The sequence below is a fragment of the Oncorhynchus kisutch genome, linkage group LG30 (genome assembly GCF_002021735.2).
Source record: "Oncorhynchus kisutch isolate 150728-3 linkage group LG30, Okis_V2, whole genome shotgun sequence".
Taxonomy (NCBI): Eukaryota; Metazoa; Chordata; class Actinopteri; order Salmoniformes; family Salmonidae; genus Oncorhynchus; species Oncorhynchus kisutch.
The window spans coordinates 31,481,295-31,504,585 of NC_034203.2; the positions used below are offsets into that span (position 1 = coordinate 31,481,295).

The 23,291-nt window shown below is 41.6% G+C and overlaps 3 protein-coding genes and 1 long non-coding RNA gene across 5 annotated transcripts; 2 read left to right on the forward strand and 2 right to left on the reverse strand.

Moving 5' to 3' along the window:
- Nucleotides 1-6,019: 6,019 nt before the first annotated feature.
- Nucleotides 6,020-7,295, reverse strand: LOC109874553 (uncharacterized). Its single transcript, XR_002252710.2, has 3 exons — nucleotides 7,179-7,295; nucleotides 6,441-6,478; nucleotides 6,020-6,250 (listed from the first exon to the last, which is right to left on the reverse strand). It is a non-coding gene; the product is annotated as an uncharacterized LOC109874553 (long non-coding RNA).
- Nucleotides 7,296-7,603: 308 nt separating this feature from the next.
- Nucleotides 7,604-12,456, forward strand: sdr39u1 (short chain dehydrogenase/reductase family 39U, member 1). Its single transcript, XM_020466522.2, has 6 exons — nucleotides 7,604-8,371; nucleotides 9,111-9,217; nucleotides 9,532-9,614; nucleotides 10,573-10,694; nucleotides 10,817-10,969; nucleotides 11,118-12,456. Exons 1-6 carry the CDS (start codon nucleotides 8,356-8,358, stop codon nucleotides 11,546-11,548), a joined length of 912 nt encoding a protein of 303 aa, XP_020322111.1. The 5' UTR covers nucleotides 7,604-8,355; the 3' UTR covers nucleotides 11,549-12,456.
- On the reverse strand, nucleotides 11,887-15,228 carry mettl17 (methyltransferase like 17). Of its 2 annotated transcripts, none has more exons than XM_020466521.2 (14): nucleotides 15,038-15,228; nucleotides 14,694-14,835; nucleotides 14,380-14,529; nucleotides 14,111-14,192; nucleotides 13,922-14,003; nucleotides 13,746-13,819; nucleotides 13,565-13,659; nucleotides 13,405-13,475; nucleotides 13,210-13,317; nucleotides 13,041-13,109; nucleotides 12,891-12,941; nucleotides 12,697-12,789; nucleotides 12,382-12,572; nucleotides 11,887-12,294 (listed from the first exon to the last, which is right to left on the reverse strand). In XM_020466521.2, exons 1-14 carry the CDS (start codon nucleotides 15,104-15,106, stop codon nucleotides 12,207-12,209), a joined length of 1,365 nt encoding a protein of 454 aa, XP_020322110.1. In that variant the 5' UTR covers nucleotides 15,107-15,228; the 3' UTR covers nucleotides 11,887-12,206. The 2 variants fall into 2 exon arrangements, with proteins under 2 accessions (XP_020322110.1, XP_020322109.1); XM_020466520.2 differs by having other exon boundaries at nucleotides 14,111-14,198; nucleotides 15,038-15,226.
- parp2 (poly (ADP-ribose) polymerase 2) lies at nucleotides 15,191-22,500 on the forward strand. The gene is made up of 17 exons (XM_020467148.2): nucleotides 15,191-15,491; nucleotides 15,800-16,009; nucleotides 16,091-16,258; nucleotides 16,512-16,582; nucleotides 18,418-18,468; nucleotides 18,555-18,651; nucleotides 18,735-18,810; nucleotides 18,959-19,061; nucleotides 19,398-19,551; nucleotides 19,639-19,777; nucleotides 19,866-19,929; nucleotides 20,082-20,216; nucleotides 20,369-20,496; nucleotides 20,636-20,735; nucleotides 20,833-20,931; nucleotides 21,260-21,384; nucleotides 21,589-22,500. The coding sequence occupies exons 1-17, from the start codon at nucleotides 15,416-15,418 to the stop codon at nucleotides 21,746-21,748; spliced, it is 1,956 nt and encodes a 651-aa protein (XP_020322737.1). The 5' UTR covers nucleotides 15,191-15,415; the 3' UTR covers nucleotides 21,749-22,500.
- The last annotated feature ends 791 nt before the right edge of the window (nucleotides 22,501-23,291 follow it).

The following is a 23,291-nucleotide window of genomic DNA, read 5'->3' on the forward strand; positions in this document are numbered from 1 at the left end:
TGCATAGAGTTGATCAGGCTGTTGATTGTGGCCTGTGGAATGTTGTCCCACTCCTCTTCAATGGCTGTGCAAAGTTGCTCAATATTGGCAGGCACTCGAACATGCTGTCGTACACGTCGATCCATAGCATCCCAAACGTGCTCAATAGGTGACATATCTGGGGAGTATGCAGAACATGGAAAGACCTTGCACATTTTCAGCTTCCAGGAATTGTGTACAGATGCTTTCGACATAGGGCAGTGCATTATCATGCTGAAACATGAGGTGATGGCAGCGGATGAATGGCACGACAATGGGCCTCAGAATCTCGTAAACGGTATCTCTGTGCGTTAAAATTGCCATTGATAAAATGCAATTGTATTCGTTGTCTGTAGCTTATAACTGCCCATACCATAACCCAACTGTCACCTTGGGGGCCACTGTGTTTTTGGGAACCTTCAATGCTGCAGAAATGTTTTGGTACCCTTCCCCAGATCTGTGCCTCGACACAAACCTGTCTCTGAGCTCTATGGACAATTCTTTTAACTTCATGGCTTGGTTTTTGCTCTGGCAACTGTGGGACCTTCTTTAGACAGGTGTGCAGTGCTTAACTTGAGCCGGATCCTGTCGGAACAGGATCCTGCACCTCTCAGATTTGGCTTTGTTTGTTCCAGCACCTATTTGCCCAGATCCGGTACCCCTCGCAGCATGATTTATTCATAATTTCATTGTTCGCACTGTAGACATTCTAATAAAACCAATAAGCATTAAATCAAGTTGTCTCCTCGTCTCCCGGGTGGCGCAGTAGTTAAGGGCGCTGTACTGCAGCGAGGAGACAACTTGATTTAATGCTTATTGGTTTTATTAGAATGCCCAGGCCCAGGCTCTGTCGTAACCGGCCGAGACCGAGAGGTCCGTGGGGCGACGCACAATTGGCCTAGCGTCGTCCGAGTTAGGGAGGGTTTGGCCGGTAGGGAAATCCTTGTCTTATCATGCACCAGCGACTCCTGTGGCGGGCCGGGCGCAGTGCACGCTAACCAGGTTGCCAGGTGCACGGTGTTTCCTCCGACACATTGGTGCGGCTGGCTTCCGGGTTGGATGGCGCTGTGTTAAGAAGCAGTGCACCTTGGTTGGGTTGTGTATTGGAGGACGCATTACTTTCAACCTTCGTCTCTCCCGAGCCCGTACGGGAGTTGTAGCGATGAGAAAAGATAGTAGCTACTAAACAATTGGATACCACAAAATTGGAGAGAAAAAGGGGTAAAAAAAAAAGTTTTTAAAAATAAAAGTTCTCTCCTCGTTATTTCTCCTGCCCCCCCAGACCATCATGTAAAAGTGCGGTGATCCTTCTATGTAATCATCCTATCCTGTACATAGAGGTTATTGGGAGGGACAGTGGGGTAAGTAACTGATCTTGACACAGGTCCTGGTAGTGGTGGTCAGCTAGTCCCTACGTAGTCACGTCACGTAGCCTAGTCTAGTCGTCTCCCTACTGAATTTTAATCATGGGAAAGCCACAAAAAAATTTTTATAAAAAAAGGCAATCGAGTTTGACATTTTTCAAGTCCAAAAATCCAGAGAAAGATGGTGAATTCGAACCCAGTACGAGCCAGAGAACTGTCAGTGCGTGAGAGGAGTGAGGGGCAAACTGTTCCTGATGGCAATGCTAATATATAGTGTCAAGTAAAAGTATGTGAACCCTTGGAAATACCTGGACTTCTGCATAAAATGGTCATTAAATTTGATCTTTTCTATATTGAATATATAATTTAAACATTCACAGTGTAGGTTGTCCAGATAATTCCAAATGTTTCTTGCCACTGTACCTGTTGCAAGACCCACTGGTTGATGCTTATTTATAAAACCCTCTTAAGCCTCACTCCCCCCTATCTGAGATATTCTGCCAGTCACATTCTGTTAAAGGTCCCCAAAGCACACACATCCCTGGGTCGCTCGTCTCTCTTCAGTTAGCTGCAGCTAGCGACTGGAACGAGCTGCAACAAACACTCAAACTGGACAGTTTTATCTCAATCTCTTCATTCAAAGACTCAATCATGGACACTCTTACTGACAGTTGTGGTTGCTTTGCGTGATATATTGTTGTCTCTACCTTCTTGCCCTTTGTGCTCTTGTCTGTGCCCAATAAAGTTTGCACCATGTTTTGTGCTGCTACCATGTTGTGTTGTCGTGTGTTGCTGCCATGCCATGTTGTTGTCTTAGGTCTCTCTTTATATTGTGTTGTCTCTTGTCATGATGTGTATTTTGTCCTATATTTTTAATTGTATTTATTTTGTTAATCACAGCCCCTTGTCCCCCACAGGAGGCCTTCTGACTTTTGGTTGGTGTCATTGTAAATAATAATTTATTCTTAATTAACTGACATGCCTAGTTAAATAAATAAAGTAAAAAAATTATCCCGCCAGTTCAGCATCACCCCCGGCACCTCTACTAGCTAGTATTTATTTAGCAAGGTGTTGACTCGAGAGTTAAATGGACTTGACATGGGTAAAGTCATTGTGGGAGTTTGTAATCTGAATATGTGCTTCATATTATCACATAGGCAGGAGGTCTACATATTCTTATATGTGGGTTCTGCTGTAGCCTACATAGATTTATTTTATGTTATATTCCAATATTGCGAAATTTGTCATGATATATGAAATACGGGTCTTGTGAGCCCCACAGCTGAGTATGTGTGCATATGGCGGGTGTTCTGCAGTGTCGCATAAAAATGTTGCTGTACATTGATGTCTATAAAATTAGGCTATAAGAAATTCTGACTTGTGTAAGCCCCACGCTATACTCAAGTATGTGGGCATACTGTAGTGATGTCTAAAATGCTTTGAATTAATTAGCACCTTGCAGAGTGCTGTCCGTTTCACCTCCATAGATAGTAGGCTACTTGGCTGCTACATTGTGCTTGACACTTTTTCTCAATGTGTTATGGTACCTCAGAGACCACCCAGATAACCCCCATTTAAAAAAATAAATAAACCTGTTTTCACTGTGTCATTATGGGGTATTGCATGTAGATTGATGAGGAACATTTTTTATTTCATCAATTTTAGAATAAGATAACAAAATGTGGAAAAAGTCAATGGGTCTGAATACTTTCCTGAATGCACTGTATTCGTTAAGGACTGGGGAGTTTTTCAGGATAAAAAAGAAGCAGAACGGAGAGGCACAGTCAGAATCCTTGAGGAAAACCTGGTTCAGTCTACTTTCCACCAGACATTGGGAGATGAGTTCACCTTTCAGCAGTACAATAACCTAAAACACAAGGCCAAATCTCCACTGGAGTTGCTTACCAAGAAGACATACCAAGAAGACAGTGAACGCTCCTGAGTGGCCAAGTTACAATTTTGACCTGAAAATGGTTTTCTAGCAATAATTATAACAACCAATTTGACAAGAGCTTGAAGAATTTTTCAAAGAATAATAGGCAAATGTTTCACAATGCAGGTGTAGAAAGGTCTTAGAGACTTAACCAGAAAGACAACCAGCTGTAATTGCTGCCAAAGATGATTCTAACATGTATTGATTGACTCGGGGGGTTGAAGTGTTTAATTTTTTATAAATCTTTCACAAATGAAAAAAAAAAAGCCTTCCACTTTCACATGAAAGTATTTTGTGTATAGATCGTTGACAAAAAAACAATTAAATACATTTGAATCTTACTTTGTAACACAACAAAATGTGGAAAAAGTAAAGGGTGTGAATACTTTCTGAAGGCACAGTATACATAGTGGCTGTAGAATTAACACATTTCAGAGAGGGGTCTGGAGAATCACTCGATGGCTTAGTTGAGTCTTTCTAGGTAAGTAAGAGATTTGCACACCTGGATTGTACAATATATGCACATTATAATTTGTATAATTCTTCAAGATCTGTCAAATTGGTTGTTGATCATCACTGGACAGCCATGTTCAAGTCTTGCAATAGATTTTTAATCGGATTTAAGTCAAAACTGTAACTAGGTCACTCAGGAACATGCAATGTAATCTTGGTAAGCAGACTTTAACATCGCTGCTCTACCAGGGCTCGGGTCAGAGAGAACAGGGAGGGGGCGGTTAGGTCAGGTAGAGCACTAGAGCAGCGGAGGTGACTGAGGACAAGGCCGCTAGTGGATGCTCTGCGTCTTCTGGGCATTGTGATTGAGAGATAAGACTGAATGACTTTTATATGGCTATAGGGGGGGGGGGGGGGGGGGTCTGGTGACGCCATAGTAGCGATAAATTGTGCCGTAATTAGGCTATTGATTTAGCATTTATCTTATTATAAAAGAGATAGGCTATTAGTTTGAAATTACAACAGGATAATTTCAAGAGCCAACCATTATAAAGGTACATCTATAATACCTTAACCCTCAGCTGAGGGTCCGCTCATACAATTTAGCGATCCCCCCCTTAATTTTAGGATCAAAAGAATCGTGCCACCGGCAGTTTAGATATTCTGCTGTGTTTTGTATTTGTTAATTTTCCCGTTTGAGCTTGGAATGGCATGGTTACTATGGGAAAGTCACATGTAAACGTGTCGGCCAATTTTGAATCTGTAGTTTCCTATATTAACCATTATTCCTTTTAAACGTTTACGCCATTAAAAATAAGTGCCATCTGGCGGCCAATCGGGCTAGTGCCACCAGTGGATTAAAATTAGAACACTAACAATTATTTGGCCCACATGGCTCCAGTTCCATTTGCAGAAACTTAAACAGGGTGACAGTGAGCAAAATAACCATAGATGGGAAGTTAATGGTTTATTAAAAGGTATAAATTATACTAGGGTTGCAGTCCTGATTGAAATTGCATAGAATCAAATCCAATGATTTATCGACCATAGGACAGGGTGCCGCAATTACAAAATACCACGGGTATGACGCTAAAATGTGTAACTGGATTATAAAAGCAATAAGGAACCTCATGGGTTTGGTAAAACGCTTCAGGTCGGTCACGTGTGCTAGCAATGCAGAGGTCACGCCGAATTGGAAGCGGCACCCCCTAAACTCCTCCCCCCTCGTGGGGGCTATTTGAATCCTCATGGAAATTGGGGGCCGTTAGAACATTCTCTATTACAAGCAGCACTCGCCTAGCCACGCCAGCCTTGCCCTCATGTGGTGGCTAGAAACCGACAGCTAGTCAGCCAATCCAGTAATGGTGAGACGCTGTAGTGATGATTTTATTGGTGACTAACGTTATGGCGCGTTTGATTTAAAATGCACTCGAATGAATTTAAATTGTTTAAACATTTAACTTCTTGATCACAGCTACGTCGCGCAAATGGTACGTAGTACGCAGCAACTGGTGTGGGAAAAGTCCAAATTCACTTACCATTTATGTCAAACCGTCAACGCAGTTTGACGCGTATATTGGATTATCGAACGAATGCGCCACACCGAACGCACTACAAATCAAACGCGTCTCATTGTGAATTATATTCTGGTATACCTAAATGCAATGTTTCGGTTGGTGTGTTCGAAGCGTAAGGCCAACACACAACTCTAATCATCAGCCAATTACTCACCACTAAGATCACGTTACATGCCTTTAGAGAATATAAAGCAAGCATACTTATAATGCAGTCACATTTGCTCCTGAGTGGCCAGGCAGTCTAAGGCACTGCATCGCTCGAGTCAACACTACTTTATCACAAACCGTGATCGAGAGTCCCAATTGGCCCAGCGTCGTCCGGGTTAAGCAGTCATTGTAAATTTAATGGTTAACTGACGTGCCTAGTTAAATACAAATTCCTAGGCCCACGTAGTTCCACTTGTCCGTGTCTGCTAGATGAAAGTAGGCATACAGTTGAGTTAGTTTAAAAAGGCATTATTCCACCTGTAGCCTAGACCATTACACCTGATTCAGGGGGATTCGGTTAAAGGCAAATTACACATTTTAGTTGAACGCATTGTTGCAGAACTTACTAGGTATGCCTTTCCCCCGGAAAAGAGAACATATACCTAGCCTTTATGTCTTTGCAGGCAACAGCTGAAGTAAAGGATGTATTAACAGTTACAACTGCCAATGACATTACATAAATGATAAACAGTTAACATTCACTGCATTTATTGAACACTTTGAACCAAAAGTAACATTTTGTACAATCTTGAACCAGTTCGATAGTGCCGCAGACAAAACGCATCTGGTTAGCAACTGTAGAGTATATACGTAGTCATTAGATGTACATAAATTTGACCTCAAACTAGATTACAGATCTGACGATCCAGGGGTTGAATGGAAGCAGTGATCAGTCCTACAATGGCAGTTCACATTACCTAGAGATGGACAGATGGGAAACCATTAGTACAACACAGAATGAAGAGATTCTACAACAACTCCTTAATTTACTCAGCGCATGTGTATAATCACTAGGATTCAGGTGAAACACGGATCATGCAATAAACTCATCATAGTAAGTAAGGTTACTGAAAGGCTGGATTCAGGAGCAGAAAAGCTTATAGTTACCCGATTTTCCAGCACAGCTAGGATTGAGCTTAGATTCTCTAAAGTGACATACAAACAAAAGTCAGTTACCTATAGTCATTGTCAGAAGTGTTAAATGTTGACATCGTCAACCCAGTCAGTGCAGTGAAATTATAATCACGAGGTTCAGCTGAAACACGGACTCACATGCAAATCATCATTTTGGGTTTGACGATACAACATTTGCAAGTGGTCACAGGTAAATAACGTTAGCGATGTAATAATGACCCAGGTAGCAAGCAAAATGGCTACTCCTCGGAACCAATACCCCCCCCCCAAAAAAAAAAAATTACGTTTAGAGATACTGCCATGGTTCATCATGGAACCAGTTCGATAGTGCCTCAGACTAAACACATCTGGCTAGCGGCTGTACAGTACATGCCCAACATCTGCTTACTGTCTATATAAGGGCCTACGGCATTCGAATTCGTGGTTAAAAAATACATTAATAGTTAGGTCCAATTCTTCAGGCAGGTAAAACGTTAAGAAAATACTTGATGTTTACCGTAGCCAAGGCCTTTGAATGGTCGGTTTATTGAACCAATTTACATTTTTAAAAATCGGATAAAACTAAAATGTATCAAGATATTAGGCTGGCCTAAAGCTAGCCTAGCAAGTATGCCACCAAAATGACTTACCAGCCAATTGCAAGCAAATAACCCAAAACTTGAGTCAAATATTACCTAATAAAAAAATAGTTATAAAAACAAACTAACTTACTGTCAAAATTAATCAATTGGTAGTTTATGGCGAAATCATCCACATGTGCTGATGTGCACTTCTCCTCCAACCGCAGTAGGTGAGAAAGACTGATTGAGGGGACTGGGGGCGGATTTATATGTTTTACAAACCACGTGTTGTTGTGGGAAACACGCATGTTGCTTCCGGGTGTGGTATCTCCCCCTAAGACATGTCTTTGTTTCAGTTCCGCGTGGAACGAATCAACGCTGAACACTTTAAACCGCGAAAGATCATTCCCGAGTTTGAGAAGATGTATAATATAGAAATTGTCATGGTTCGCTATAATTTACCCCTTCGATCTGGATATCTGAGAATACAACAAATCACACTTTCTCAGAGGAAATAATTGACCCGTGTGCAGTGCTTGACTTGGGCAGGAACTCACCGGATGCTTGAGCTCATGTGCCTCTTTAAGAGCATTAGCTCAAAAGTTTTAAGAAAAAGAGTACCGGCACCTAGTTCAGTCCAAATCAAACATTTGGGATCAAACTATTATGTTGTTATAATACAAACAAAATGTTAACATGACAAACATTTGTTCCATTAATCTGATATTGATTTAAAGATTTATAAAGGCCAATTGACTGACAAACCAATAACTGGCTGATAACTGATCTGGTATATCCATATTTTCGAAACATGCATATGTCTAACATTATTGCCATTTAGTTGAAAGTGTTGCTGGAAACACATTGCGTTTAAAAAAAAATCTCCGCTTGTAAGCGTAATACAAGATAGTGATTGTATAATTGGATTGAAAGGACAACAAGTTATTTTCCTTACCTCACAAAAATGGAGGAAGCCTCTGTTCAGTTTGGCATGTGACATATCTACTGGACACCGTTGGACAAATTCTTCTGCGTACACTTTAAAAAATATATTTTAACTTCATTTAACTAGGCAAGTCAGTTAAATAACAAATTCTTATTTTCAATGGCGGTATAGGAACAGGGGTTAACTCAGGGGTTAACTGCCTTGTTCAGGGGCAGAACAACAGATTTGAACCTTGTCAGCTCGGGAATTCGATCTTCCGGTTACTAGATCAACGTTCTAACCACTAGGCTACCTGCAGCGCCGTGCCAATTTGAGTTAGTGTACTGTGCAAAATCAACATAGGAAAGCAGAATTCCATCCCTGGAACTGAAAATTGTGTGTTATGAGAGTGTTAATAGGTATGTATAAATCAGACATTTGTATTTAACTAGGCAAGTCAGTTACAATGATGGCCTAACGTTACCACTGATCTTCAATAGCGTAACGCTACTTGTAACTGAGTGTTTGTTACATTGAACGTATACTATTAGCTAGTTATAGAAATCGTTATCAAACATGCATTCTGTGGTTCCAGTTTCATGTCATGTGTGCGGTAACTGTAGAGGAACCGCGTCAGTTTTGCTAAGGACATTTCGTTCACATTTGAAAACCCTTGTAAATATAGCCAGCTACCTTGTTTTGTAATTGAGCAAAGTGCGCATGCGCGTCAATATGACGTTTCTTTGAACACTTATCTGTATTGTTTGATGAGCTAAGATTCTTATGCCTAGAGTAATTGCTGGTTGTTAATACAGGTTCAGAGTTTTATTTATGTTCTCATCCAAATTTCTAGCATCGTCTATGTTTTGGACTGTGAAAAATAAAATACCAATTAGTAACAGCAGCTTCCCTAATCTAATCTTGTGGTTGTCAAACCTGTTCCATGTATTTGATCTATTCCAGAGTTAGCATACCTGATTGAACTTGTCAACTAATTATCAAGCCCTTGACTAGGTGAATTAGGTGAGCTACTTCAGGGCTACAACAAAATTGTGAAACATCTAGGGGTCCCCAAGGAGACGTTTGAGAACCACTGATATAATCAATCTTGTACTTATCCTGGCTTGTAATATTCTCTCTGCCTTTTATTTTCATCAGGAGGAGGATCTGGGTTTGTGGGAAGAGAGCTGACTTGTTTACTCAAGAACAAAGGTCATGAAGTCACAATAATATCTCGACAGCCAGGTCTGGGAAAGATCACATGGGTATGATTATGACCTAATTTTATAGCACTGTCATGGGCAGAGCACGCACTGAAATAATTGTAATTAATTTTCCTTTAGTATTATAATACAAGTATTCCTCACTCCTACAGAGTAACCATTCTTCATATTAGCAACCATAAGTGATCTTTGTATGCACAAATGACTATAAGTCACTTTGGATAAAAGCATCTGCTAAATGGCATTTATTATTGAAGTTATTATCTATTGGAATCTTTCAGGTTGACACCCAAACATAACACATGGTGTCATCTAATAACCAATAATTAAAAAGCTATCTCATGCCCTGTTTGCAGGGTGAATTGGAGTCTGGTGGCCTCCCACCATGTGAGGCTGCTGTCAATCTGTCTGGGGAGAATCTTATGAACCCACTGCGATGGTGAGCAATGGAGCCCTTATTTTAAGCCTTTTCCAAAAATGAAAGCAATTGTCTGAGGATGGTGCTGGACCATCAGATTTTATTTGTCACATGTGGCAAATGCAACTGTTGTAGACTGACTAGCCATTCCCAACTATACAGAGTAAAATACATGAGGAATAGAATACACAACCATGAAGATGTATACAGAGAGTATGAATAGCAGATCAATGTGCAGGGGTAAGAGGGATTTGAGGTAGATATGTAAATAAAGGCAGAATAAAGTGATTAGGTATCAGGATAGATAATAATAAGAGTAAGAATAAAGAACAGAGCAGCTGCATATGATGAGTGTGAGTGTGTTGTGTCGGTGCATATATATAGTCTTGTGACTGTGCATAGTCATTGCAAGATAGGGTCAACGTAGAGTCCTTCTAACCATTTAATTAACTGATTAGCAGTCTTATGGCTATTTAGCTGTCTTGTGGCTTGGGGGTAGAAGCTGTCTCTGAGCCTGTTGGTCCGTGAGCCGATGCTCCGGAACCATTTGCCAGGTGGTAGCAGAGTGAACAGTCTTTGGCTTGGGTGCCTGAAGTCTTTGGCAATTTTTTGTGCTTTCCTCTGACACCACCTGATAAAGAGGTCCTGGATTTCAGGGAGCTCGGCCCCAGTGATGTACTGGGCCGTCTGCACCACCCTCTGTAGTGCTTTGCGGTCGAGGGCGGTGTATTTGCCATACAAAGTGGTGATGTAGCGAGTCAATATGCTCTCTGGTGCAACTGTAGAACTTGAGGATCTGAGGCCCTATCTGACATAAAAAGAAAAGGGGACAGTTTGATGAAAACGTTTTAAATACAGGTTAATATCCAACATGGACTGGACTCTTTCCATACCACTCTTTGCCTCTCTCTCTTATTTTTATGTTTGTCCCTCTCAACCCCACCCCCCCATTGGTTCTCCCTCCTCCATGTTGGTACAGGTGGAATGAGGGTTATAGGAAGGATCTGTTCTCCAGTCGGGTTGACACAACCACAATTCTGTCTCAAGCCATTGCTGGGTCCCCCAGTCCCCCTCATGCTTGGGTCCTTGTCACAGGTGTAGGTAAGTATCCTAGGTTCCTTGCATAAAGTTTCAGTGGCACTTAAAGCATCCTTAGATAGTCACAAACAATATTACAATATTTTTACCACAATTGTTGGTTTGTTTTTGTCTCTTCCCCACAGCATGTTATAAACCCAGTCTAACAGCTCAGTACACAGAAGACAGTGAGTGGACGCCATTTGACCTCCTGTCAAGACTGGTGAAGGAATGGGAGTGGGCGGGGCGTCTTCCTGAAAACATTGCACAGAATACCAGACAAGTAGTAATCAGACCAGGTGAGTACTATACATTTATTATCAGAGTGTGTGTGTGTGTGTTAGATACAACTGGACAATGTTAATATGAATACGGTCCATTGAATGAGATGGCAGTCTTTCGTGATTTCACCACTGATACCCCTGCTCTACTGCCTTCCTCCAACAGGGGTAGTACTGGGCCGTGATGGTGGGGCCATGAAGCAGATGATGACTCCTTTCTGGCTAGGCCTTGGAGGCACGTTGGGGTCTGGCAGACAACCATTCCCCTGGATCCATGTCTCTGACCTGGCTGGAATCATCGCTCATGCCCTGGTGCCCTTTCCCGACACCCCCTCCTCTGCTGTCCCTCAAGTGTTTAACGGTGTTGCCCCAGCACTGAACACCAATTACGAGTTCACCAAAGAGCTGGGCCGGGTTCTGAGGAGACCCACTGTCTTCCCTGTGCCTGGATTTGTCATTGAAGCCCTAATGGGTTCAGAGAGAGCCATAGTGCTAACCCAGGGTCAGAAAGTAGAACCCAAGAGGACTCTGGAGTCAGGCTTTCAGTACCAGTACCCAGACCTGAGCTCTGCCCTGAAGGAGATTGTTGGGCGCTAGATGTGAAACAGGAGATGTCAAGAGACTGAATGAGATTAGATTTTGTAACGTGAGAGAACTTCACTGATGTGAGCTTTTTCCCCTGAATAAATATGAGATGGACCCTGTCTTTCAAAAAAAGTGTCCAGTGTCAGAAAGGATTATGTACATATATAAAATCTTCTACACGTTAGCCAATATTGGATTCTCAGCCTAGAGGTTTGTGACCTCAGAATGTAATGAGTAACATGATTTGAGCACTTGAACTTCACAGTTTATTTACATTGTAAATAAAAGTTAATAATGTTATTCCCCATTACAGGAAACAACATGTAATTTATGGACCGTGGAGGGTGGGGTTCTGACCAAAGTATGATGAATGTGTTTGGCACTTATTCACTTAAACACAGGATTTAACAAATCATACTTTTATTGCCATGTCCTTGACAGTTATATACTGAACAATGTTCACATTAACAATCTTCACCACATACCCTTTTAGAAGGAGAGTTGCGCTTGAATAAAATGTTGGTGTTTCATGTCATGCCACTTATCCTCAGCCTGATGATGTCAACCTGTTTTTGATCAGTCTATGAAGGGAACAGTTGATTTCACAGCACCAGGAAGAATGACCTTGGAGGGTGTTTCTATCTCGTTAATACACAATGGCACTGACTGGTCAGTCTAAATTACTTGAGTCATCCTCTGGCTGAATGATTGGCAGTTGATCTCCCCAATCACTACTCCGGGCACAGCGATATACGTCTCTGTGTGGAAAAGATACAATCAGTCATGTATACAGTTTAACTTGGACAGTGGAAGTGTAATGATGCTAGTTGGAGGATTCAACGTACCTGCCATGTCGATGGGCTGTCACCACAACCCGTTTAATCTCTCCACTAGAGCAGCAGACCTGACAGTGAACGTGTCTCGGCCTGCGCAGCACTGGTGCTGTGAGCCTGGCCCAGTCCAGCCCCTCTCCACCTGCCCAGTCTGTTCTTGACAGAACCAGGTAGCTGAACCTCTCGGTCAGTCGGTCTGGAGCCTGTGAAAGAAATAACAGGACTAAGAATAGGACAGGCCAGATTATCTTGCATTCATTGTTGACACATGGTCAAGTATGCCAACAACCAGAAAATACAGTCAGATCCTTCAGAATGATCTCTTACCCCAGGTAAAGGGAGTGGGATGTAGGCTTGAGAGAAGTTGCAGGGTACTAAGGGCAGTTGGAACAGCTTGGGACAAGGTGATTCATGAGGACACTCAAAACAAAGCAGACAAAAAAACACATAGGTGAAATAAACTGGCGAATGAGACAATGTATTATAAGGTGGTTCATGTATAATAATGTATAATAACATACTGGGGCGAACACAGATGGTCTTCTAGGGTCATGGGCTGCTCTTTCTTGTTTCTGGGATTAGAGTAATAAAGGCATCATTATACTTTCAATGACTCATGTATTTAGATATTAAAAGCAATTGATTATAGTATATGTTTGAGAGAGTGAGACCTTAAGTAGTATGTCTCTGGCATCCATAAGTATCTGGTGGCCCTCTTTGGTCCCATTTTCTACCAGCACCTACAACAAAAGCAGAGCTCAAAGAAATGAGGTTGGGGTGATTCAAGGTAATATTACTTATTGTACAATGGATGGGGTTTGAGGGAACATTTTCACCAACCAGATAAGAGCTGGTCTTTCTCCACAAAGTGAGTATGGCATCTTCCCTCTCCTTTTGACTGGCCAATTCTGACAGAGAAAAGGCCCCCACCACCAGATCAAATTGCACCTGAAAGTATAACACCGCATCATCACTAATGCCATCACATTGTTAGTCTTGCACATAACTAGACACATTGAAGGTAACTAGACTAACCTTAGGGGAGACAGGAAGGAACTGACGGAAGTATACTTGTTTGATGACAGGCTCATCTTTTTCGCTGCTGCCTGCTCAACAAAGAACAGCATAATGATTATGTAATTCTCTGTCTCGCTCCCTGTACATTGACATGAATGACTGGAGGTGCATACTGTACCTCTGAGAAGGCGATCTGCTATAGTGTTCATTGCCCCAGAATTGTCGACACACACCATCTCCTTCAACGTATCACCCCAAAATGAGTGTGATGCCCTGGGAAAAAAGGAAGGAGAATCTTAAATGTGAAGTCTCACTACACAGACAGACAACTGAAATTATGTTATTGTTCTGATCCTCACCAGACAGCTGTTCCTAATCCTGAACCAAAGTCCAGGAGAGAATGAGGGGAGAAGGAGGGATCTCTTTTCTTTATCTGGAAAGAGTGATGAAAAAAAGTGAGAGGTCCCACTGTTGGCAAGAGGGGATCAGACTGTATATAAAGCATGTTAGTATGTGGTAAGACTGATTACTTTACCTCATTTAGAACTCTTTTCACTGCAGCGTAGCCACCTGCCAGCTTAGCAACCATGTACACCACACCCAACTCTTCATCATACCTAGGACAGAGACAGAAGAGCAGAGTGAGACAGAAATATTAATTTACATGCTACTTTAAGCTTACCATGCAGAGATGTACATAGTTGAGGAAAACACACATAGCTACCTCATAGGGGACCAGTGGTATGTTATCTTCCTGAGATCGGAGAGCACTTTCTTTGTGATTTGGGTCTTCAGCAGTTGAAGATCTACATCTTAAATAAAAACAGACGTTAATTTCACATTACCACATGTTCTCCATCTTGTGTCCAATTGAGCAAGACACTTTCCTGGAAGTTGTTCATCCAGTTCACCTTTCCCTCACTCCCAACATTCCATATCGCCAATCTCTGCCCCTCTCTTTCTTTTAACATCCATTTGTATTAAGTCTGTCACCTCCACCCTTCTCTTTTGTCTTCTCCCACAGATTCTTCTCCAGGGCCATGGCTCTTTCCCTTAGTGTTACATCCTCAGGTGCTCTTTTCCTGCTCCACAGGAAGTTGGTGAGACTGCGTGCTTTGTCAACCAACCCACTCACTTCTGTGCCTGCAAGTTGGGAGGATAAAAGACTAGAATAACACTGTCTCTAAATGGTAATAGATTAACACTGTCACTAAATGGTAACACTGTCTCGTGATATTTTATTACTCTAAATAAATACCATGGCAAGAAGTAACACTATTGAGATATGGATGTCAAATCTCCTCTACCATGAATGATAGCTTGTGCTGCTTTCTGGAGTTCATCTGGCAGGCGCAGTGTCTTCAGATTTGTCACCCCTGGGTGTTTCCTGTGGGGAGCACCTTTTAGGAAGTCTGCATGGGATTGGGGATGCACTTCTGCACTTAGTGCCTGTGGGTAAAGAGAAATTATTCGAGACATAACTGACATTTAACATCCTCAATATTATTATTCCCAACCTCTATGAATAAGGATGGTCAGTCTTCAATTAGACTTTAAGGGCACAAAAAAATAAGGATGTAACATAGAAGAAAAGGCCACATTTAAGAGAATGGATCAATGACAGGGCGAGAAGAGCAAAAACAAGACATACTCTGTACATTATCCTCACAGCAACCACCCTTTGATAAAGGACACGCGCACCATAAGCTCGAAAAGCCATATCTTCGTTTTAACAATCCCAAATGTCTACATGGAATAGTAACTATACTAAATAGCTAGCTATTGGCTACCTGGCTGACACAACATGCGAAGCGATGACGTGTACGTTTACCAAATACTTCCGCCTAGGAAACCGCTAAGGCGGAACCTTTATTGCGGAGCTAATCCACAGCATATATCAACAGAGGCGCTAGCTGGTTGGGTGATTTCCCGCGTTAATCACTTTCTAGTCTGCATCTGTCTAAATTCTTTAGTGTTCTTAGATACAAAAAACGTTCTTATTTGGCAAGTAACATAAACATTGTAGAACATGAGACGCACAAGAAGCTCCAGGAACACATCTCAAGGTGTAGCATCAGCAAATGGAGTATCTCCGACCAAGACAGGTTAGTGCTTGCTGGCAGGCTAACGTTAGCTTTGTTGTTAGCTAGCTACGCTTCGGTTGTGTGTAATTTTGCTTACCTAACGTTAATTATCCACTAACAAAGTACTGACAGGAGCTGATAACTATTCTGCTTTTTTAAAAACTTGTTGAAAAGTTTGCTTGACTCAAAGTCTGTTGTGACATTGATTGGCTATAAAGCTGTATAGCTCTCTGTTTGACTGAAACATAGCTATGCAAAAACGTGTATGTCTAGTCTACAGCATCTGTTGCGTTGTTATATTAATATCTCTGTGACTGTTCTCTCCTCAGTGTGGCAGTGGAAGGGGGATGAGGGTCAGTGGGAGCCATACCCACCATCAGCATGTGCCCAGCTAGACTCAGCCCTCAGCTCTGGAGACGCCACGGTCTCACTGACGTTTGGCTCTGGAGCAGCATATGAAGTAGACTTGAAGAAGATGGTCCAGGTCAACACAGTAACCAAGTACAAGAGGAAAATACGCTCTCACACACTGAAACCAGGTTAGTTGTCAATGTGGATATTACATGTGTCTATGTATGTGTGTTACCTACAACAAACCAACACATGCTATCCCCCTGTAGAGAGTTTAAATGGAGGAGATGCAGTGGATTTAACCAAACAAGATGCGAGTCCAGTCCAGATTAAAGTGGAGGAAATGGAGGAGCAGCCAATCGCCAAGAAGAAGCGGGGTGAGGGAAGGAGCCAGAAGAAAAGTAAAGTGATGCCCATGGATGAAACAGAGAGCAAAGGTTCTAGCATTTCCTTCCATTTTTATCATTTAAATGTGTTGTCTAAAGTGCTTTCAATGCTATAAATACCCATTGTTTTAGGACATGGACATCTATTTTTGTTCATGTGTGATACAGTAATTTAAGGGGTTGTGTCAATTACTGTATACTGATGGCTCTTTGTAATGTGTTCATGTTCTCTTAATAATTGTGGTTAATGTCAGATGTCCTTTTTGATGTGTTGTGTATTAACGGTGCTGTTTATGTTTTGCAGAGATTGTGAAGACTGTGGTCATGAAAGGAAAGGCTCCAGTTGATTCAGAATGCAAAGCCAAAGCCGGCAAGGTACAGTACACTGGGATTTTTTTAGACTGGCAACTGAAATGTTCTCTTATGATGCTCACCCCTCGTCTAGGTGACAAAACCACGGCATCTGTGAGCTTTTCTAAGACAAGCTTTGGTCACAGTTCTCAATGTGGTGTTTCTGTTTGAAAGTGTTTTAGTCACATACCTCTGACACAATCTACCATGTATGCAGTATGCACAAAATCTAGAAAAATTGACTAGGGTCTGGTTTCAATGATGGGACACTTTGCAACTTTCAATACGGGAAAAAAATATGTTCCGGGCGGGTCCTCCTCAGACAGACGACTATTCCAACAAATAGCGAGGCAGACATGTCAGAATGGCGTGATTCAAAACCAAAGTTTGCAGGCAAAATCATTGCAGTGTTTTAGTGAAGGTAGTTGTTGCAAACTAGCCACTTGCGAAATGCACTCATTATTAAAAATAATCTCCATTGATCTCCATCTGGCTAGCTTCTATTTTGTATTTTAGCTTCAATGCCATACAACTCTCCTTCCGTGGCCTCCAATTGCTCTTAAATACAAGTAAAACTAAATGCATGCTCTTCAACCGATCGCTGCCTGCACCTGCCCGCCTGTCCAACATCACTACTCTGAACGGCTCTGACTTAGAATATGTGGACAACTACAAATAGCTAGGTGTCTGGTTAGACTGTAAACTCTCCTTCCAGACTCGCATCAAACATCTCCAATCCAAAGTTAAATCTAGAATTGGCTTCCTATTTCGCAACAAAGCATCCTTCACTCATGCTGCCAAACATACCCTTGTAAAACTGACCATCCTACCAATCCTCAACTTCGGCGATGTCATTTACAAAATAGCCTCCAATACCCTACTCAATAAATTGGATGCAGTCTATCACAGTGCCTTCTGTTTTGTCACCAAAGCCCCATATACTACCCACCGTTGCGACCTGTACACTCTCGTTGGCTGGCCCTCGCTTCATACTCGTCGCCAAACCCACTGGCTCCATGTCATCTACAAGACCCTGCTAGGTAAAGTCCCCCTTATCTCAGCTCGCTGGTCACAATAGCATCACCCACCTGTACCACACGCTCCAGCAGGTATATCTCTCTGGTCACCCCCAAAACCAATTATTTCTTTGGCTGCCTCTCCTTCCAGTTCTCTGCTGCCAATGACTGGAACGAACTACAAAAATCTCTGAAACTGGAAACACTTATCTCCCTCACTAGCTTTAAGCACCAACTGTCAGAGCAGCTCACAGATTACTGAACCTGTACATAGCCCACCTATAATTTAGCCCAAACAACTACCTCTTTCCCAACTGTAATTATTGTATTTTATTTATTTATTTATTTTGCTCCTTTGCACCCCATTATTTTTATTTCTACTTTGCACATTCTTCCACAGCAAATCTACCATTCCAGTGTTTTACTTGCTATATTGTGTTTACTTTGCCACCATGGCCTTTTTTTTTGTTGCCTTTACCTCCCTTATCTCACCTCATTTGCTCACATCGTATATAGACTTGTTTCTACTGTATTATTGACTGTATGTTTGTTTTACTCCATGTGTAACTCTGTGTCGTTGTATGTGTCGAACTGCTTTGCTTTATCTTGGCCAGGTCGCAATTGTAAATGAGAACTTGTTCTCAACTTGCCTACCTGGTTAAATAAAGGTGAAATAAATAAATAAAAATATTCAAGCGGAGAGAGTAGTGATGTAGGCAGTGACGTAGTTTCTCTATGCCTAAACAGTCCATAATTGAAACCAGTCTCTAGTCACTGTTGCCTAGTGTTGGTTATTCCAGACTTCCCTTCTCACCAATTCTAAACCCTCTCTTTTCCTCACAGGCCCATGTCTACAGTGAAGGAGATGACGTATATGATGTAATGTTAAACCAGGTAAAAACATAACGACATAGTAATAACTACATAAGTGTATTTGCTAAATGATTTGTAAGGGAGATGTTTTGTTTGTTGTTTCACAGACGAATCTTCAGTTCAACAACAACAAATTTTTCCTGATCCAGCTACTTCAGGATGACAGTGTTAAGGCCTACAGCGTGTGGTTTAGATGGGGACGAGGTGGGTTCATGTCTTTGTTTTCCCAAATGTTTTGTGATATTGGGAAGTAGTGTGTTCTAACACATGGTGCCATCTCTATTTAGTTGGTAAGGTTGGACAGAACAATCTAGTTTCCTGTGGTGGAGATCTTCTTCAAGCCAAAGATCTCTTCAAAAAAAAGTGAGTGTGCTGGGGGGTTGTGTGTGTGTGTGTATATGATGGGAGTTGAGGGATATTGGGTGTTTGAATGATTGGGGGAAAAAGCTACATTTTTGAACTAAGTGAATATTGCTAAGAGGATAATGTATAAATTTGTGTTTTGGTGTAGGTTTCTGGATAAGACCAAGAACGAGTGGGCACACCGAATAGACTTTGAGAAAGTGGCTGGAAAGTATGACATGGTGTTTATGGACTACAGTACCAATGGAAAGGCAAGGAATAAATCATCTCAGACTTTCCTCATATCGTCAATGTTTTATCTCTCAATCAAATCAAATGTTATTGGTCACATACACATGGTTAGCAGATGTTAATGCGAGTGTAGCGAAATGCTTGTGCTTCTAGTTCCGACCGTGCAGTAATATCTAACAATTTCTCAAAAATTACCTTATACACACAAGTGTGAAATCATCTACATATCCCCCTGCTCTGCATTCATTAATTCTCCATTCCATATCTTCTCTCCCACCCCTCTGACCTTAATGGTCCACTGTTCTCCAGCTTTAGGCAGGTGAATCTGTGCCTAACCAGTGTTCCTCCTTTTCCAGGAAGAGCCCCAGCCCCTGCTTGCATCACTGTCCCAGAAAAAGCCCTCCAAGCTGGATGTGAAGGTCCAGTCCCTTCTCGAACTGATCTGTGACATCAAGGCCATGGAGGAATGTGTGCTGGAGATGAAGTTTGACACCCGAAAAGCTCCTCTCGGTGAGTATGTGTAACTGTCAAAATAACTGACAAAGTAAATGTGACATTGTTTTTGTAACTTTTCATTGCGGTTGTTTTCCTCTGTAGGCAAGCTTACAACAGAGCAGATCCGTGCAGGTTACTCAGCACTGAAGAAGATTGAGGAGTGTGTGAAGAGAAAGGGAAGCAGCCGCGAGCTACTGGAGGCATGCAACCAGTTCTACACACGCATCCCCCATGACTTTGGGTCAGTAATAGTTATGTATTTCAAGCTGCTCTATCCACTGGCATGTGTCCATTCATAGTAAATAACAATTTTATTATATTTTTCCCAGGTTGCGAACTCCCCCAATAATCCGCTCAGAAGAGGAGCTGAAGGAAAAAATTGCTTTATTAGAAGTGAGCATGACTTATTTGAGTACTATATTTTCTATTACCTGCAGATCCTACCATTCAATAACATGTTCTTACAAATTGAAATTGCTGGATGTTGGTTTGGTATGGAATCACGCCGTCTGCAGCCTGTTTGACAGTGTGTTGTCTATCTCCAGGCACTGAGTGACATCCAGATAGCAGTGAAGATGGTCCAGTCCAGTGCCTACGGTGATGAGCATCCTTTGGACAGACAGTACAACGCCCTCCAGTGCCAGCTACAGCCACTGTCCTCTTGTAGCCAAGAGTATCAGGTGAGCACCTGTGCTTTGGTTGAGTTTACTCAAAGTATGTTCATGTGTAGTTTAGAGGTCTGTTACAGCTGGGTTGGAACAAAAGCCTGCATATATTGATCAGGTAGGGTGTCTCTTCCTTCCACTGCTCAATTGTTGTTCTCTCTCTGAAGGTGATTGAGAGATATCTTCAAACAACCCATGCTCCCACTCACTCTGACTTCACCATGACTGTTCTGGACATCTTCTCTGTGGACAGGGAGGGGGAGAAGAATGGCTTCCTCTCACAACTACACAACAGGTACCTAATGTTTTATTGTCTGCTTACACAGGCTGTCCAATGCCACTTTAAAAGGGATTTTAAAATAAAGATTGTACCCGTGGTGAATGGTTCTCCTTCGGGGTGTGTTCTGCATTGTTATTGTGTGTGTCTCCCTCAGGACGCTGCTGTGGCATGGCTCTCGTCTGTCTAATTGGGTTGGAATCCTCAGCCAGGGCCTCAGAGTGGCCCCTCCAGAGGCTCCTGTCACTGGATACATGGTGAGATTGTGTGAGTGAGAGAGAATATGACTGAAATGAAATGGCACATGTTCACCTGCTGCATAACAGGGTGATGACGATTGTTTCTTTCTCCTAGTTTGGGAAAGGTATTTACTTTGCTGACATGTCATCGAAAAGTGCCAACTACTGCTTTGCCAATCAACGCAACAAAACTGGACTCCTACTGTTGAGCGAGGTGTGAGATTTGTAGTTCTATTTTTTCCTCTACACAAATGCGTTGTTTCCAATTTGAGAATAACCCTTCTGGAAATGATCTCATCCATATGAAGCGTTTGTTTCCATACACCTGCTTTTTTTCATTTGATTTATTAGGATCCCATTAGCCGATGGCGACAGCTAGTCTTACTGGGATCCAACACATAACGGAAAAAACATTACAATTTACATGCATGTAAAAATATATATATATATATATATGTGTGTATGTATCCCTGTGTGATGCAATATGATGTGTGTACTCCCTTGGTAACAAGTCGTCTGTTTATTCATTGTCTTGGTAACAGGTTGCCCTGGGTGACAGTAACGAGCTGTTAGCAGCTGACTATGAGGCTGCCAAACTACCTGCAGGGAAACACAGCACCAAGGGCCTTGGACAGACAAGCCCAGACCCCAGGAACGCTGTCACATTGTGAGTTTCTCTCCCTTTCACTCACTGTAAATGTTTGGTTTACTCTAACACAGATGAGTAATAAAAAACAGACATTTCTAATAGTTTTACTTGAACCTGAATCAAGATTTCCGTCTTACATGTTGTATATGACTCGCTTGAGTTTTCCATTGTTCACTATAGTCTCCTCGCTCTCTCTCTTTCCCTGTTCTGTGGTTCTCTCAGGAATGGAGTGACAGTCCCAATGGGGCCTGGAATGAAGACTGGGGTGGGAGCAGGTGGCGGCTACTCCCTCCTCTACAACGAGTTCATTGTCTATAACCCTGCCCAAACCCACATGAGGTATTTACTAAGAGTTCAGTTTAACTATTCCTCGCTGTGGTGAGACAGGGATATACTGTAAAGACGTGTGTAGCAAAAAGAGACATTAACACATGAAGTAAACTGTCGCATAATAGTAATTTGGGGGGGGTGCTTATATTTGTCCTGTTACACACAAGTGTGTAATGGAAATGCCTTAAGGGCACAGCAACAGATTTTTTTGTTATTCTTTCGATTACTGACCCAATGCTTCAACCTCGAGGCTATCTGCCGCCCTTAAGCTTAAGCGGTGGTTATGAAAAAGGAAGAGTAGACCCAGAGAAATTCTGATTAAAAAAATTCACAACTCATGAAACGATCCCTAAGGGGTTTTAATGTCTGTGGTGTTGAGGCTGTATTACTCCCAATAGCTTTATTTCAAAGCCTTGCATTGTATGATGTCCATAAGAGGGCAGCAACAATTAACATGGGTTAAATTCATACATCTGTTGCATTCCAAGCATTTTTTTAAATACAGTGGATGATGTGAGTGTTTTGAAGTGATACAGCTTGTTTAGACATCAGCACAGATTTTGTTTTATGTTGTCAAATGTCACCCTGAGTGTTTCTTTCTAATGTAAATCAAAATAATAAAAATGCATGAATTGAAGGTTGTTTTATATATAAGCTATTGCTATAACTATCACCACAAAACTGATTTTTATTGATAACAAAAATATGAAAAGTAAGTCTGTAAGAGCGAGAGATATCACTCATCAAATATGTATGTCCAGGGGTTTCCATGTGAAACTAAATAAAGACTGTTTTCATTGTGAACAGGGGTTTTGTATGTGTGTTCGGAGTAGAGCTGGGACGATAAACCGAAAATTATCGGCACCAACCATACTGATCACTTATCCAGGGCCAGATTAACAAGTCATAGGCCTTACACTTAGTTTTTTTATATGGGGGGGTTAACTCAGTCGTGGTCTCAACTTACTGTTGAGAGTTAAAATGGTACGATACACAGGGTACAATTTCAAAATATGAAATGCTTACTTTCAAGCCCTTAATTAACCAACAATGCAGTTCAAGAAATGGAGTTAAGAAAATACTTACTAAAGTAACAATACAATAACAAGGCTATATACAGAGGGGCAGTGTTTCTCTGTCAGTCAATAGCTAGGTTTCCAATTGGTGACAGATTTTCATGTGAATATACTAAAATACACATAATAACAATATGCACATTTTCCCACCAGAGATGTTACATTCTAATTGACTTGTTGCGGATAAAAGGATGTGCGTGATGACGTAGTGCACGTAAAAATATATTTAGCTTTTAAATTCCCATCTACCGAAACCAAAAAAAACTGGTTAAATGGGTTTCTATCGCATTTTCACTCTACTGATGGTTTTGTCACAAAAAATGTATATAGAATGTGCCCGCTTTGGTATTGTCATGTGCGATCTGGCCAACAGCTCACATACAGTGCCTTTAGAAAATATTTACACCCCTTTACTTTTTCCACATTTTGTTGTGTTACAGCCTGAATTTAAAATGGATTAAATATACTTATTTTTTTGTCACTGGTCTACACACAATACCATAATGTTGAAGTGGAATA